The following is a 17,030-nucleotide window of genomic DNA, read 5'->3' as shown; positions in this document are numbered from 1 at the left end:
ATGATTAAAACACTTTCGTTATCATTGAGGTAAGTTCAAAATATTCTTAAGATTCGTTTGCAAATTCTGCCTTCGATGAGATGAGGAAAACTGAATCAATATGGACGGAAATGTGTCATTGGTAATCTTAATAATCGTAACGCGACGAAAAAGATATCTTTCTCTAGCTTGTTGCTTATGATATTGACAAAGGAAGAAATTTATCCGAACCGGGAAAGACCATGACTAAACTTCTGGGTGTTGAAAGCAAAAAATAAGAGATACTTTTGCTTTTAAAAATGCTCGTTACATTTCACCGTACCTACGGTTAATTTGTCTTGAAATTTTCAAGGCGGTAGCAACAATAACCGTATTTCTAATACAATATTTCCGGAAGATCTCTAAATTGTTTGTTGCCATCTGTCTTTGGAGGCTATAAATTTCCTTCAAGCAATTGAGATCACTAGTGGCAAAGCTTTCCACTTATTCAGTGAACATCGAAAACGTTTTATATTATTATATTCGTCTTTTTCAAAAGAAAAATAAATGAATAGGCTGAATGATTAAATTTCCGGATATGAATCTCGCATAAAGAAACACGAGGATCAGTTTTAGTTAACAGACGAAACTTGGTCAAAACACGTTAAAAAAAATGAAGCAATAATTGACTCAGTATTTCTTTATTGAGAATATTGAATTCGTATTTCATTTTACCTCTAATTGAACTGTTTTCTGTTATTTTTATAGCAGTCAACAGAGCTCAGAGAAAATGCATCCTATCGCTTCAGCTTCAGAGTGCATTCCTTGGCTTGTGGTCCTCATCATCGAATGTCTGGCCATTGTCATCCTTAACATCATCACCATTGTGGTTTTGGTGAAGATGAAGCGGCAGCTACAGCGGCGGAGTACATATTTGATCATCCATCTGGCGATAGTCGATCTTTTAGTGGGCGCAGTCTCTGGGCCGCTACAGATTGAACACTATATAGCCTGGTTCTGTCCGCTGTGGAAGTACAAACGAGAGACTATTTGGTTTTTGTATTTATCCGCTGCATTTCAACTTCTATTCCTATTCACTTCCTTTACAAATCTTATGGCTATTTCCTTAGAACGGCTACACGCAACATTTTGTCCATTCAGGCATCGCTTTGTGAGGAAATGGGTTTATAGAGCCATAATTATTGTCATTTGGTTAATACCTATTGTTAGAGTAGCTGCTATAATTTTCCTATGGGAAATTGATTAGGTCGAGGTAATTAATACCTACTTTTATCTCCCATTTTATGCAGTTTATCTATTTGTTATATGTGTATCTTACATCCTCGTTGTTATCAAAGTACGATGTAGTCGTCATCTTCAATTCCATTCTAGGTCCAAAAGAGAAAGAAAACTGACGGGTACTGCGCTTATCGTCTCACTTGTATCGTTACTTTGTTTTCTACCAGCGATAATATATATAGCATGTTGTGGCCTTTCCTTAAATTATTTCCAGAATGCTCACATTTATCTGGCTGTGCTAGTTCTATTTTACGTTAACTCACTTGTAAATCCTATAATTTACGCTCTTCGGATGCCAGGATTCAGAGAAGGTTTATTACAGCTATTTTACAGGGTCCCAGACCTTTCTCGTATCGCCTCAGCAAATCTGCCACTTCGTAACCTTAGGAGAGCGTAGATTAAAGGTAAGAAAACTACCAGCATTTCCATTTTATGTTTTGGTTTCTATTGAAATCTTAACACTTGTAAAAAAGAGGAGGAGGAGGAGGAGGAGGTATAGGAACAGGTAATTGATACAGTATAGTTTTTCCTTTAAATAGAAACAGTTTGATCAACTTTTTATTGGCCCAAAATTGTGATCATTAGCATAAGAGCTTGACTTGAACCAAAATAAATGTGACTTTTAACAAATCCGAGATGAATAACTCAGAGGGACTCTCCCACCCCCTCCCCCACCCACATTGATTGTGTGAACACGGAAAACAATTTTTTTCGGTTTTGTTGAAGAGCACTATGCGCAAAGTAAAGCAATTCAAAAATGTGTGAATAAAAAGTAAAAATCGTATTTACAACCTCTGGAATAACCACAGTTTTTATATGGACGGGAGTGTTTTACCGGGAAATAAAACACTGACGTCCACACTCGTAGTATCAATACGACCACCACATCCAGGAACCAAGAGGCGTATTTTTCGTATGTAACACGTGGCGTGGTGATATTAAGCAACGACGACACGATTCGGGCCTGTTTAAACTTTGCTGAATGAACTTGGTTTGTTTGTTGTTTGGAATATTGATTGGCAGCAAGATTCATTGAGGTAAGCGACGAAGATGTAAATCGGCATTTCCCGAACAACATGAGAACTAGAAAACCTAGATATCTTCTCGCCACCGAGTAAAATTCTAAGCTTATCTACCAGTGAGAGCAAAAGAGTCCCAAAACGTCGACCTTCTATTTTATTTATCATTTTTTATGAAATGAAGACAAAACGGCTCATCATATAAAAAACATTGCCAATTTTCAGGTGAAAACGTATTCAGCCCTGTAATTATAAGTATGTCATTCCACGGAAGGGTCTGAAGACTGGTTCACACGTGCGACACAAATGAAAACGCAAACGCAAATGGAAATGGAAGCGAGTTCACACGTCCAACGTAAATGCAAGGAAAGAGAGATACGCAAGCACAGTAAAAGTATTTTTCCAAGATGGCCGACAATGATTGCGCTTTTTCCGATTCACACGTGTGAGAAGCGAACACAAATACTGGCTTAAGAAGATGAAAATGTTTTTATTACTTCGGTTGACGCTTGCGTTTGCATTTGCGTTGGGTGGTTCACACGATCAATTGTTTGCATTTGCAATTGCGTTTTGCTGAGGTCTCCTGGTGTGATTGATTGACAGAGGGAGGTGTGGGTATTACTCTCTTAGGAAATTAATTAAACTTTTTAGAGGCAGCACAATAGAAATATCATACGTACTTCAAATCGTGTAATAACCCAAGTCAATGTGCCATTTTGGAACTTAAGAACATCTCGGATATATGGTTGGAAAATTCGAAGGACGCTTGAATTTGATGTGTTCAGACAGCGAGTATTTGTATTGCTAAAAAAAGATTTTGTGCCATCAGTTTTTTGCTTTCTTTCAAAGTATAATTAGGGACAGATAACTAAAATGAGGAAAATAGCTGCGCTTTTTTTTTGCAATGGGAGCGAAATAGAGGTTCAGCTTTTCATTCAGACCGAAGAGACTAAATTCTATTGTTATCGTCCCTGAGGAATCCTGGTAACTGGTTGTGATAAAAATTGCAATTCTGATATAAGTTAACTAGCCTAATCCGAATCAAGTGACACCTTGCCGCAAGAGCCGCCATAGTTAATGACTTCTGAGGTTGACACACAGCCCACTGCAACCCCGCCTCCCAGGGAGAAAAATACTGGTAGAACGTATTTTTTTTCAAATCTGCGTTTATTGATTCGGGTTGAAATCTTCACTTTATTAACGATCCACCCATTAATGGAGACTTAATAAAAACAAGAAAAACAACAACAAACAAAAAATAGATAAATGAGTTTCCACAAGTTCGTCGAAACCGACTAGGGTGAATAATCGTGCACTGAGAGAGTACTCCATAGTTCTGCATTTCCGGTTTAAAACAACTCCTTCTTTAATGCTCCCCTATCCCTAGCCCCCTTCGAGAGCAAGTACGGAAATATAAGTCCTCACTTGAATTGCCTCACTATGTATACATTTCCATACGTTTAAAATACAGCCTTCAAAACTTTGGATTCGCCTATGTAAATTATGTAAATGAACACAAAAACTCCGGGACAAAATCGTCTCAAACAAAACAAAGACTATATAGGTACCGAACACCTTAAAACCCTATGCTTTGAATATCGCGGGTTGAATTTGGATTTTATGTGATCTAGGGTCCTGCAAAATGGTTACGCGATACGCTCCAGTCTCTGAATTGAATCCTGGCTGAGCGTAGACGAGAAGACTCATATGAGAGTTGACTAAAGATAGAAACGGTACAAATATCTAAATGATTAAAATGACAAGAAATGCATTTTTTCGCTTCTAGAAAACTAAACAACGATACAAGTGCAACGAATCGTGAGCTTCCGGTTAGTTTTCCTTCTCTTTTGAGTGGAACGAAAAATAATCTAGGAAGATGACTGAATTAACCTAACCAGCAACTGCACAGATAACTCAGAGAGAAATTAGATAGAATGAGGAACACATGATGGGGTCTAAAAAATAAAATCATAACTGCTGCTTCTTGCCATCAGAGGCATTAGAAACACCACTTTGTGTAGCCATAACCAAATGATAAATATTTGGTGTTTTTATTGCTGCGGGGAAAGGCAGAACGTCGAGTTTTCAAACGGCAAGTATCAAAAAATTGGAATCATCACAAGGAGAAAATACTACCCTTTTTCACTGGAGTTAGAGTTAAGTTAAATACAAATGCACCGGCAGATCAAAAGAGTTAAATGTCACCGTGTAATTTTATTTTGTAAAGTTTTGTCGACTGGATCATTTTTTCCCTTTAAAGTCATATATTCTTAGTTACTAACCGACAGCTTTTAAAAAGTTCAACTCTGCGATCTAGGAAATAGCTCATCTCCGAGAGTATAATTTTGCAGTTTGAAATTCGTTCAAATTAAGGCAATACAGGTGTATGCTTCTATCCAAAATTTCGGTTTAGCTGCTCTCAAATTAACACTTTCTGATTACCTCCCTTACTCCTGCTTCAATGATATAATTTCTCCCGTAAAAACAAAAAGCTTATGCTGATTCTCTATATTCCTTTGTTTTGTGGGTGAATTTACGACGATGCAGGACTTTAATCACACGAAGAATCGCAGAGTTTAGGCGGATGCTTTTATCTGTAATTCTTGTTTAGCTGCACTAAAAATGCCCTTCTCCTTTCAGCTATTATCTGTCAATCATTCCGAAAAACCAAATTGAAGTTCCAATAGTGATAAGTTTAGTCTGCATTACATTCTTCCACAGCATGCTACTTCTTTTCGATTTGAAAACCGTCCTTTCTGCATTTGACTTAAAATACTGGTTTGTCTGAAAAGAAAGAAGAAAGAAACTTGAGCCTGTTTGAACTTTGCTGAATGAACTTGATTTGTTTGTTGTTTGGAATATTAATTGACAACAAGATTCGTTGTGGTAAGCGGGGAAGATGTAGATGTATTTCCCGAACAACAAGGGAACGAGAAAACCAAGATTTTCAAGGAATTTATCGAAAGTTGCGACTAAACGCAGGTAAATTTTTCATCTGTCCGTGCTGAAAGGCCTTCAAAGGTTTGTAATGATCAGTGATGAGTGATCTTATAAGCTTTAAATTACTCCAAAACGATTCAGAGATTGTTAATATCTTGTCACAACCTCCACTAATTTCATTCAAATGTGACAAAAACATTGGCAACTTTTCGGTCTGAAGTTCATTTCAAACCAATGACCAACCTGGAACTTTCAAATGCGCTCGCTCACGATGCAAAACTTGTCCTTTCATTCATAACGTAGGTAAAATTTCGGGACCCAAGAGATCCATTAAGATCTCTTATGTGCACCTCAGCCAATGTCATTTACTGCATAACTTGCACTCATTACAAAAAGTTATACATTAGGTGACCGATTCCGAGAACACCTTCGCGACGTAAAAAGAAATGACAAGGACGCATCCAAACCAGTCGCAATACACTTCAGTCTCCCTAATCATTCTAAACAGCACACGGCAGTTTGCGGTCTTTCCCTACATCTAGGCATTTCGGAAAGCCACAAAACTCTAGAACAAAAATTTATCTTCCAAATCGGCATTCTTAATCCTCATGGTATCAACAAGCGCTGGCGCTTTTCATTCAACTAATTTATTCTTGTTTTCTCGTCGCCATATTCTCACCAATAGTGTGGCTCCATTTTCTGCATATGAACCCGCACAAAACCCATAATTCCTTCAATCGCTATGACAAAGGACTAACGCTCGAAACGCCAGCCCTTAATCTCTTTACGGTGGCCAATTTACGTTTTCAACTCAGTTGATAACACTTAATTACCCTGTTATACTCTCCCACCGACGCAGCACCACAGTTTCTTCAGAAAGTTACCCCCTATGTTCTTATGATTAATACCTCACTCGTTTGCTGCGCTCACTCGTTTGATACTGTTCTGGCCACTCGAACATACAATTCATGTCTTCTCTTCACTGTGTAATATCCGCTATATATTGACCAGAGGGTACTCACAGCAGGCGTGTCTGTTTATGAACACGTAAACTCTCGCTAGGGGCCATTTTTTTGTTTGCAAAAGAGTCCAAAACGCAGACCTTTTATTTTTAATTATAATTCTCTATGGAGAAGGTAGAACGTCGTGAAATGAAAACAGAACGGCTCAACATAAAAGAAACATTGCCAATTGTCAGATTGAAAACGCATTCAGCTTTATAATTATAAGTATGTCGTTCTATCTAAGGATCTGAAGACTGGTTCACACGTGCGATGCAAATGCAAACGCAAACGCAAATGGAAATGCAAGCGAATTCACACGTTCAACGCAAACGCTAGGAAAGAGAGATACGCCAGCGCAAGAAGTATTTTTCCAAGATGGCCGACAATGATTGAGCTTTTGCCGATTCACACGTGTGGGAAGCGAACGCAAATACAAACTTCAGAAAATGAAAATGTTTCATCATACAAACTACTGTGTTATAAAAAGATTTCCAGCCCTGATGAAAGTGTGTTTGATATCGCTAATCAGCTGCTGACACGTTACACGCCTTTCGCGCCGCTCGGTCAGGTTGATGAAAGAACGGTAAAGCCTTCACCATTCTCAATCCAAGGTCGTTTGTCGGAATATTTTCCAATTATGGCTGCTGGAAAACTGAAATATCCGTATCGACGCTTACAGACAGTGACGTTGAAACTTTCTTAGAAAGGAAAAATAACAAAATACGAAATGAAAAACCGAAAGTTACGTATTTAGTGGCTTCAGTAATGGCATTTCTCGCGGCTGCGAAAGAAAATCGGCAACTGGAAGATTTGCCATAGCCGATTATGGCCGTTTACCTGAATGATTTCTTCCACCGGTAAGGACCAATTCATTTTGTATAGTGAAAATTAGGCCCATTGTTTTTGTTGTGATTCAACGCATGTTTTCATCTTGAGTGCGCCAATGCACTTTACAATTTGTATTCGGAGATTGTCGATCTTTTTATTTTCATTCATTAATAGAGTCGACTTTTCTTGTCAGTAAAGGGTTATTGTGTTTATATGAAAAATTTCTCGTCACTTGTTCAACTCGACATCCCACTCGTTCGCTACCCTCACTCGTGAGCTGTCGAGTTAAACACTCGAAGAGAAATTCCATATCTAAGCGCGCCCATGTATTATCATGTGTTATTCTCTATTTTATTTCTTGCGTTGACGCTTGCGTTTGCATTTGCATTTGCGTTGGGGTAGGCCTCTCAAAGTTACATTAGGGATCTAGAACATCGGGGTCTAGCTTCGCAAAAGCATGAGAGGATAAAATAAAGAAAAAGACGAATGGCGAAACTACTAGTAAAATTATTATAGACTCGCTATTAAGGTTCCAAGCCGGTAAATATTTAAGTTTGCTTTCGGTATAATATTGACGGCGGTTTTTATATTACGATTTTTTTAAAAACAGGTTTCATGCCGATGCAATTCGAGTTATCCTGCATGGGTAGACGACCTCTTATCAAATTGTTTTATTACGAACAACTAACTACCGCAGTAAAACGATATTTTTTAAGTTTGTAATTTGCGACCGTTTTTCATCTCTTGATGTCAAGAGATTTTTTCGACCACTTTATCGTTGCGTTTTATTGCGTTTGGTAGAAAACAAGAGGGAAACTGAATCATTAAACGAGGCAGAACATTTAGCCATCGCAACCAAATACAAATTGGGAGTCTTAAGTTTCAAAATGGCTGATTTGTTTAAATGAGGATTTTCTAACAAAGCCATCAATATACGAGTCTTATAGTTCAGTGTATTAGATCAGCTATTTCAGTGCAAAGAAGATCAATGTTTTTAAAAAGAGCAAATTATCTTGCCGAGATTAAAATCTTACTGTATATTTCACAAGAAAGGCTTCAAGAAACCGGCATTCCGTCCATAGGTTTCGTTTTATGGGCAACTGGGTTTATGATGTCTACGTTTCGGATTGATTGGCAAACAGCGGATGTAAGACTCCTGCAGTTTTCAAAAATTGAAGTGCGTGATCAATAGAAGTGTTTAGATGAGAGTCTATGTTTACAGTCTAAAGACGGTCTAAACACGGTTGTGTTGTTATATACACGTGTGTATTGTTAAGAAATATACTTTACAAAAGCAATGAAGAACTTTTTACTAAGTTTCCACAAGTTCATCGAAACCGGCCAGGGTGAGCGATCGTGCATTGAAAGAGTACTCCAAAGTTCTGCATTTCCGGCTTAAATAACTCCTTTTATCACATAAACTGCGGTGTTATACGGGGATTCCGGCCCCGAGAAAAGCCGTAACAACACACGTGAAGAAACATCGTATTTTTTCATGTATGTTGATATAGCCAATCATCTGCTTATACGTCACTCGCCTTTGGCGCCACTCGGTCAGGTTGATGAATGAACGGCAAAGCCTTCACGATTCTCATTACAAGTTGTTTGTCAGAGCTTTCTTGAATTATGGTGGCTAAAACACTAAAAAATCCGTATCGCTGACAGACAATGAGGTTCAAACTTTCCTAGAAGGGGAAGAAAACCAATATACTAATAGAAAAACCGAAAGTTGCGTATTCAGTGGCTTTGGTGTCAGCATTTCTCTCGGCTGAGAATGAAAATCGACAACTGGAAGATTTGCCACTGGCCGATTTTGGCCGTTTACCTGGAAGACCTCTTCTGTCGGAAAGGAGAAAGTCAATGAATGAGAATTTTGTAAATTGAAAATTACGACCATTGTTGTTTTTGTAATCATGATTCAACGCATTTTTCCATCTTAAGAGTCAGCGCCAAGGCACTCTACGATTGTTATTCGAGGATTGTTGATTCACCTATTTTCATTCATTAATGAAGTCGGCTTTTCTTCCTAGTAAAGGGCTATTGTGTTTATATGATAAACAAAATAAAACATGGTTGCTTGTAGATGTGGAATTTCTCTTCTCGTGCTCAACTCGAAGAGAAATTCCATATCTACGTGCGCCCATGTATTATTCTCTATTTATCACGCTCCCCCACTCCCCAGCCCATTCTAGAGAAAGTAAGGCTGCAATATAATCATAATTCCTCACTTGAATTGCCTCATTATGTATATATTTTCGTACGTTTAAAATACAGCCTTCAAAAGTTTGGATTCGTCTATGTAAATTATGTAAATGAACACAAAAACTCCGGGACAAAATCGTCTCAAACGAAACAAAGACTGTAGGAGCCAAAAACACCTTCAAGCACTACGCTTTGAATATCGCGTACTGTCTTTGGATTTTATATGATCTGGGATCTGCAATATGGTTAGGCGATACGCTCCAGTCTCCGAATCGAGTTCTGGCTGAACGTAGACGAGTAGACTCATATAAGAGTTGCAATTGACTAACGATAGAAACGGTAGAAACATCGAAACGACTAGAATGAAAAGCAATGCATTTTGTCGCTTTTAGAAAACTAAATAGCGATACAAGTGCAACGATTAGTGAGCTTCCATTCAGTTTACTTTCTCTCTGAGTGAAAAAAAAATAATCGAGGATGATGACTGAGATACCCTAACCAGCAACCGCACAGATAACTAAGAGGGAAATTAGATAGAATGGGGAACACTCGATAGGGTCTCAAAAATAAACACATAACTGCAGCTGGTATAAGAGGTATAAGAACCACCACTTTGAATGTAGTCGATAACCAAATTATAAATATTGGTGGGTTTTATTGCTACAGGGAAAGGCAGAACGTCGAGTTTTCAAATGGCAAGTATCAAAAATCGGAATCATCAGGAGGAGAGAAGACTACCTTTATCGACCGGAGATGGAGTTAAATTAAATACAAATGCAGCGGTAGATCAAAATAAATAAACGTCGCCATGTTATTTTATTTTCTAAAGTTTTGTCGGCTGGATCATTTTTCCCGTTTAATATTATATATTCTTAGGTACTAAGCAACAGCTTTTAAAAAATTAAACTCTATGATCAATGATATAGCTCATCTCTGATAGTATTTTGCAGTTTGACCACGATAGAGTAACGGACTTGGTCCAAATTAACGCAAATCAGGTGTATGCTTCCATACAAAATTCGGTTCAGCTGCAGTCAAATTAACATACCCTACTTACTTCCTTTATGATCCCGCCTGTGAGATAATGAACGTGAGGCTGTCAATAAATGTCTTATTCATGAGAATATTTTTAACTTAAGATATGAGATTACAACTGTATTAGTTTCAAAAAATTACACCGTCGAATTTATGACGGTACTCTTGAAGTTCTGTTCAGTAGGTTTGCTTTACTTATGACCTACCTTGCAAGAAAATAAAGTCTTTAATTAAGAAATTATTACATTAACATGATAAAGTTGGTGATTAAGTGTTGACTGTAAGAAAACCTTTACGGGCCTGTTGACTAATTATTTTAGCTTTATACCTTATCCCTACAAACTGGGTCTCATTCGCACTCTTGTTGATAGAGCCTACAAGATCAACAACACATGGTTGGGTTTCCACGAAGACATCTAGAAACTCACTGAATCCTTAAAAAGAATTTTTTTCCAGCCAATCTGGTTCAAGGGTTGTCAATCGGTACCTCACGCTCACCGTGATGAGTGCGATCCCCCGGTCTCCGTTTCAGACACTACTACTAACTTTTATTTTAAATTACCTTACATTGGCTCTTTTTCTTTTGTCACGCAAAAAAGGGTTCGCCAATTTGCTAAGTGTTATTGTAACAACATCGATGTAAAGTTAGCTTTTTTCATCTTTTAAAATAGGCGATATGTTTGGGGTGAAAGACCCTATCCCTCGTGGGCTCCGTACGTGTGTGGTTTACAAGTTTTTATGTGAGGGCTCTAAAGCCTGATATGTCGGCGAAACCCCTCGACATTTATCCACACGCGTACAAGAGCACTTGATAGGATCTCTCACATTTTCAGACATTTACATGATTCTCCACAATGTCGCACTCTTTGTTCTGATGAGTGTCTTAACACCTTAGATCACGCTGCCACAACTTTTCAACTTAAAATCAAAGAAAAAATTATCAGCAAATGAAAAATCGACTCAAGAAGTTTTTTAAGGAAAAAAAGAAAATATTGTGAACCGAAATTAAAAAAATTTAAAATATGCCTCGTATTTCAATTTTGAAATGTTTTCTAAGCCAGTTAAATTTCCTTCTTTAGTGATATAACTTCTCCTATAAACACCAAAAGCTTTCAAAACTGCATTCAAGGTTTCTAGAAACTATTCATCTTCATTTATTTGATATTCAGATATTGATTCTCCAGAAGAAGCTGTTTTGCCGGCGATTTGGGTTCACATAGATACGGAACTTTCTTTGAATTAACGACGTACAGGTGTAGTGTAGCTTACTTGTTGTTCCTGTTCAGTTGCAGTCAAAACGTCTTACGACATCTATAGATGTCATATGTCAGACATTTTGAAAGCTAATTTCGAGTCTTGATAGTGGTGTGTTTATTCTCTATCACTTTTCCTTGGCTTGTTGTTTTCTTATTCATTCTGAAAACCGCCTTTGGCCAAATTTTTAGAGGATCGAGGTACTTCGTTATTAGTGAGGTATGTTAGTAAAATTTAATTCGTTTACAAACTCTAGTTTTGGGGAGAGGAGGTAAAGCGAGTTAAAATGGGTGGAGAGAAGTTATGGAAAATCCTCTGTAAGCCTGTGGAAAATTTTAGAATTTTGGTTTTGTTTCCTTCTTTTAATGCCTATGAAACAGTTGAGGATTTTGAGACCTTGCGAAAAGCTTGTTCCTTCGTTACACGTTCGTGACGAGACGATGAAAAGATCTTCCTGTTTCATTACCGAGTACAACATTTACCATGTTGAAGAGAGGACTTGATTTCCTCTTGCCATCTTTGTTATCGTATAACAGCATGTGGAAAAGTTTTTAGAATGTTAGATCGTTTCTTTTGATGCCTATAAATGACGATGCTTACCTCCCTTACATCTGCTTCAATGACATAATTTTTCCCGTAAAAACCAAAAGCTTATTATTTAACTATTTATTTCCACTCGTTTGATGTGCTTATGTTGATTCTCTATATTTAGCTGTTTTGTAGGTGGATTTACGACGATACAGGACTTTAAACACACTAAAAATCGCGAAGTTCAGGCGGATACTTTTATCTGTAATGCCTGTTTAGCTGCTCTAAAAACGTCGTTTTCCTTTCAGCTATTATCTGTCAATCATTCGGAAAAACTAAATTGGAGTTCTAAAACTGATAAGTTTAGTCTGCATTGCACTCTTCCTCAGCATGCTGCTTTCTTTTCCATTTGAAAACTGCCCTTTCTGCATTTGACTTAAACTCCATTCGTTAAAGGATAGAAACACTTTCGCTATCAGTGAGGCACGTTCAAAATATTCTTAAGATATCTTTCTCGTCCCGGGGACGATACCTTTTTCACGCTTGTTGCTTATGATATTGACAAAGGAAGAAATTTATCCAAAGCGAGAAAGGACAATGATTAAACTTCTGAGTGTGGCAAATAAAACATAAGAGATGTTTTTGCTGTTAAAATTGTTATTTATATTTCACCGTACCTACAGTTAATTTTTTAAGGCGGCATCAACAACAATCGTATTTCTAATAGCAGCTCTGAGGAGAGGAGCAGGTCATTCTACTGTATTTCCGGAAGATTTATAAATGTTTTTGTTGTCTTCTTTTTTTGGAGGCTATAAGTTTTCTTCTGAGAAAGCAATTCGTTTTCATCGAAAAAAAAAAAAAGGAAGAGGCTGATCATGTTTAAATTTCCAGATATGAATCTCGCATAAAGAAACATGAGAATCAGTTTAAGTCGACGGTCGAAGCTTAGTTGGTCAAAACACGTTAAAAAACATGAAAAACAATATTTGATATATTTCTTTATTGAGAATATTGATTTCATATTTCATTTTATCTCTAATTGCACTGTTTTTCTGTTATTTTCATAGCAGCTAACAGAGCTCAGAGGAAATGCAGTCTTTTTACTCAGCTTGGCAGTGTATTCCATGGCTTGTGGTCCTCATCATCGAATGTCTGGCCATTGTCATCCTTAATATCATCACCATTGTGGTTTTTGTGAAGAAGAAGCGGCAGCTACAGCGGCGGAGTACATATTTGATAATCCATCTGGCGATAGTCGATCTCTTAGTGGGCGTAGTGTCTGGGCCGCTACAGATTAAACACAGAATGGCGTTAAACACAGAATTGCGTTGTCCGCTTTGGAAGTTTAGACGGGATAATATTTGGTCTAATCGTTTATCTTTTGCATTTGCACATTTATTCTCGTTCGCCTCCCTTACAAATCTTATTGCCATTTCCTTAGAACGGCTACACGCCACATTTTGTCCATTCAGGCATCGCTTTGTGAGGAAATGGATTTATAGAGCCATAATTATTGTCATTTGGTTAATACCTATTTGTAGAGAAGTTGCACAAATTTTCTTATGGGAAATTGCTGATCTACTGGTAATTAATACTTATTTGTATCTCCCATTTTATACAGTTTCTCTGTTTGTTATCTGTGTATCTTACATCCTCATTACTATCAAAGTACGATGTAGTCGTCATCCTCAATTCCATTCTAGATCCAGAAGAGAAAAAAAACTGACAGGTACTGCGCTTATCGTCTCACTTGTATCGTTACTTTGCTTTCTACCAGCGATGATATATGGAGCATGTCTTGTCATTTCCTTCACTTGTTTCATAAATGTTCATATTCATTTGGCTGTGTTAGTTCTATTCTTAGCTAACTCACTTGTAAATCCTATAATTTACGCTCTTCGGATGCCAGGATTCAGAGAAGGTTTATTACAGCTAGTTTACAGGGTCCCAGACCTTTCTCGTATCGCCTCAGCAAACCTACCACTTCGTAACCTTAGGAGAGCGTAGATTAATGGCAGGAAAACTATATATAAAGTTTGTCTTTTAAATAACTTTAACTTCTTAGTCGAGCAACATGCATTCCAATTTATTTCCTGGTGATATGAGAGTTGACTAAGGATAGAAACGGTACAAACATGTAAATGAATAAAATGAAAAGCGATGCATCTTGTCGCTTCTAGAAAACTAAACAACGATACAGGTGCAACGATTAGTGAGCTTCCGCTCAGTTAGGTTTTTCTTTGAATGGAACGAAAAAATCATTGAGGAGTTTTCAAATAGCCAGTGTAAAAAAATCGGAATCATTATGAGGAGAGAATACTTTATTTTCCCACTGGAGTTACTCTTAAATTAAGTAAAAATGCACCGATAGATCTAAAGTAATAAATGTCAACGCGTTATTCTATTTTCAAAAGTTTTGTCGGCCTGGTCACTTTTCCCCTTTACTGTTATATATTCTCAGCTACCAACCGACAGCTTATGATCAGTAACTCTAGGATCTAGGAAATAGCTCATCTCCGAGAGTATTTTGCAGTTTGAGTGCGATAAAGTAGAGGGCTTCGTCCAAGTTAACTGAATACAACATGTGTACGCTTCCATCAAAATTTGGTTCAGTTGCACTCAACTTAACATGCTCTAGTTACCTCCTTTAAGATCCCGCCTGTGGGAAAGTGAAACGCAAGGCTGTCAATAAATTTGTTACTCGTAAAAGTATTTTTAACTTAAGATATGAGATTACAACTGTATTAGTTTTAAAACAATAAGACTGTCTAATTCATGAATTCACTTTTGAAGTCCTGTCCAGTATGTTTGCTTTACTTATGACCTAGTAAGAAAATAAAGTCTTTAAGTAAGAAATTCATGATTACCAAGTTGAACTTTCAACATCGCAATTTTTATGTAATTCCATATTATGAGATGAAAGATTTCTGTTCGTAAAACTTCTACCCATTTATCTTGTGAATACATAACTGGAAATAACATCCACAGCTTTAATTAATAACCTAAGTTAAGTTAGGCAATTTCTTGAACTGAATATAATAAGGAATCAAGTTTACAGGAGAAGTTTATTTTTAATAAAAGAAAATGGCTAGTTCAGTGCAGATATAAGAATGTAAAATCGACCAGAGAAGTTTTTTAAAGGAAAAGAGAGAATTTTGTGGACCATTCTTAATTACTAATGCTAAAAAATGCCTCGAATTTCAATTTTGAAATGGTTTCTCAGGCAGTTAAATTGCTTTCTTCTGTGATATAACTTCTCCTGTAAACACCAAAAGCTTTCAACAAGCTTTTCTACATGTCACTTGTTTTCAGGGTAACTTTCCCATCAAAAGCATGGAAAGACGGATACGCGTGTTTTATGCGATGCGTATCTTTCAACGAAAACGCGGTACTCAGCAGTTATCGAGATCAGGCCCAAACAAGTAAACTCGTAATTGCTAGAAAAGTTTACATAGAGAGTATTCGCCCCGTGGTTCGAGCAAGCGAGTGATGGATCTCTTGCACGCGCGTTTTCACGATCAAAGATGTGCCAGAGAGAATGTCGTTACTCATCTGCAGCATTAGACACAAAATTTACGCACTTCCTAGGGCGGTCTTTGCTGGAGCGTACCACTGGCTGCCTGTCCATTCTCGGAGAGAGCAGAACCGGTTAGGCCATAAGCAGGTTTGTCAGATCTCAAAACTGTTTAAGAGGCGGGGGTAGGGTTTGTCATAAAAGATTTGTAATCATAATGTCTCGGTTAATGTATTGTGAGTGTTTGGGAAGGTCATTATCAGGCAAATATCAAACGTTTGAACCATTGCTATCCTTACATAGATCACATGATGAAATACTTGATCGACAATACAAAAAAAACAGCTGATCATGCAGAATGAAGATTGCGGAACTATATCAACTTTATCGATCAGTAAGAGTAAAATGCCTTAACATTGCCGTGGATCAGTTATCCAGTCTGTTGATAGCTCGATACTAAATACATCGCTGGTATTCATAACAATGAATCGAATAAACAGCGTAGCGATATGGCATCAGTAGCACTTTCATTTGCGCGACGAAGTGAAACATTAAATATAACGTTTGGTTTGTTTACTTGTAGTGTGAAATTTTTATACTGCAAGTTTTCATCGAAATTCATTTACTTTACAGAAATAAACCCGTTACCGTGGGCTGAATCACAGGCAGCGTAATGACGGGGTAAATATCTCATTTAAAACGTAAGCTGTTGGAAGGCAAGAATAAAAGAAATAACCGGTAGCGACAAACACTTTCGTTGCTTCCTTTAGAGGTTTTCGCTATTCTTCGATATGAAAAGTAATAGAAATTATGGAACGAACATCAACTTAGTTATACTTATACTTACCTGGGAAAAGTCGTCTTTCACAACGGTGTAATAGTAAACAATTCATCTCCTTAACCCTTCAGATTCAACAACATCAACATAGTGTCTTCCGCCCCGCGATATCAAGACACTCCGAGGAAGACTGGTAACGAAAGGCTGTATCGGTCCATCAGGAAAGTTTGATGAAGCACTCAACTCTTACAGACCATTTCTAACATTTATGAGCGTAAAAATAGAAGGATTTGAGATATCAGTGCGCAGCTCTGTGATAACGGCCCTGATATTCTTAACGAAAGGATATCACCTCGGTCCTAGACTCGTTAGAAGTTTGTAAATACATTTATTTAGTTACTGCATGCTGTTGGTCAAGAACACTAACGACGTAAACCTAACACCACTGCAAATATTTCCTCGTGAGCCTTATAGCTTTGGAATTTCCTTTCCTTCTTTTCACTGATATATTATGTAGTCGGCATTTGTCATGCTAGATATATATATATATATATATATATATATATATATATATATATATATATATATATATATATATAATTATATCAACGAAAGAAACCTCAGCTAAGTAACTAATCTTCGTATGTCTAATCTCATTTTTATGCTCCAGG

General features: G+C 37.3%; 2 protein-coding genes across 4 annotated transcripts in view; both read left to right on the top strand.

The window, feature by feature from the left end:
- Positions 1-17,030, top strand: part of LOC131786990 (arf-GAP with GTPase, ANK repeat and PH domain-containing protein 1) — a 296,718-nt gene that overhangs the window by 157,367 nt on the left and 122,321 nt on the right. The gene's annotated exons all lie outside the window — the stretch shown is intronic.
- LOC131789190 (adenosine receptor A3-like) lies at positions 6,978-14,239 on the top strand. 3 transcript variants are annotated; one of them, XM_066173735.1, is made up of 3 exons: positions 7,025-7,077; positions 11,455-11,538; positions 13,138-14,239. In XM_066173735.1, the coding sequence occupies exon 3, from the start codon at positions 13,157-13,159 to the stop codon at positions 14,072-14,074; it is 918 nt and encodes a 305-aa protein (XP_066029832.1). In that variant the 5' UTR covers positions 7,025-7,077; positions 11,455-11,538; positions 13,138-13,156; the 3' UTR covers positions 14,075-14,239. The 3 variants fall into 3 exon arrangements, 2 of the variants coding, with proteins under 2 accessions (XP_066029833.1, XP_066029832.1); XR_010719033.1 differs by lacking the exons at positions 11,455-11,538; positions 13,138-14,239 and adding an exon at positions 9,917-10,343 and having other exon boundaries at positions 6,978-7,077; XM_066173736.1 differs by lacking the exon at positions 11,455-11,538 and having other exon boundaries at positions 7,017-7,077.

This window comes from Pocillopora verrucosa, chromosome 10 (assembly GCF_036669915.1).
Source record: "Pocillopora verrucosa isolate sample1 chromosome 10, ASM3666991v2, whole genome shotgun sequence".
NCBI lineage: Eukaryota > Metazoa > Cnidaria > Anthozoa > Scleractinia > Pocilloporidae > Pocillopora > Pocillopora verrucosa.
The sequence above is the reverse complement of the archived record's forward strand: the minus strand, read 5'-3'. Positions and strand labels throughout refer to the sequence as shown.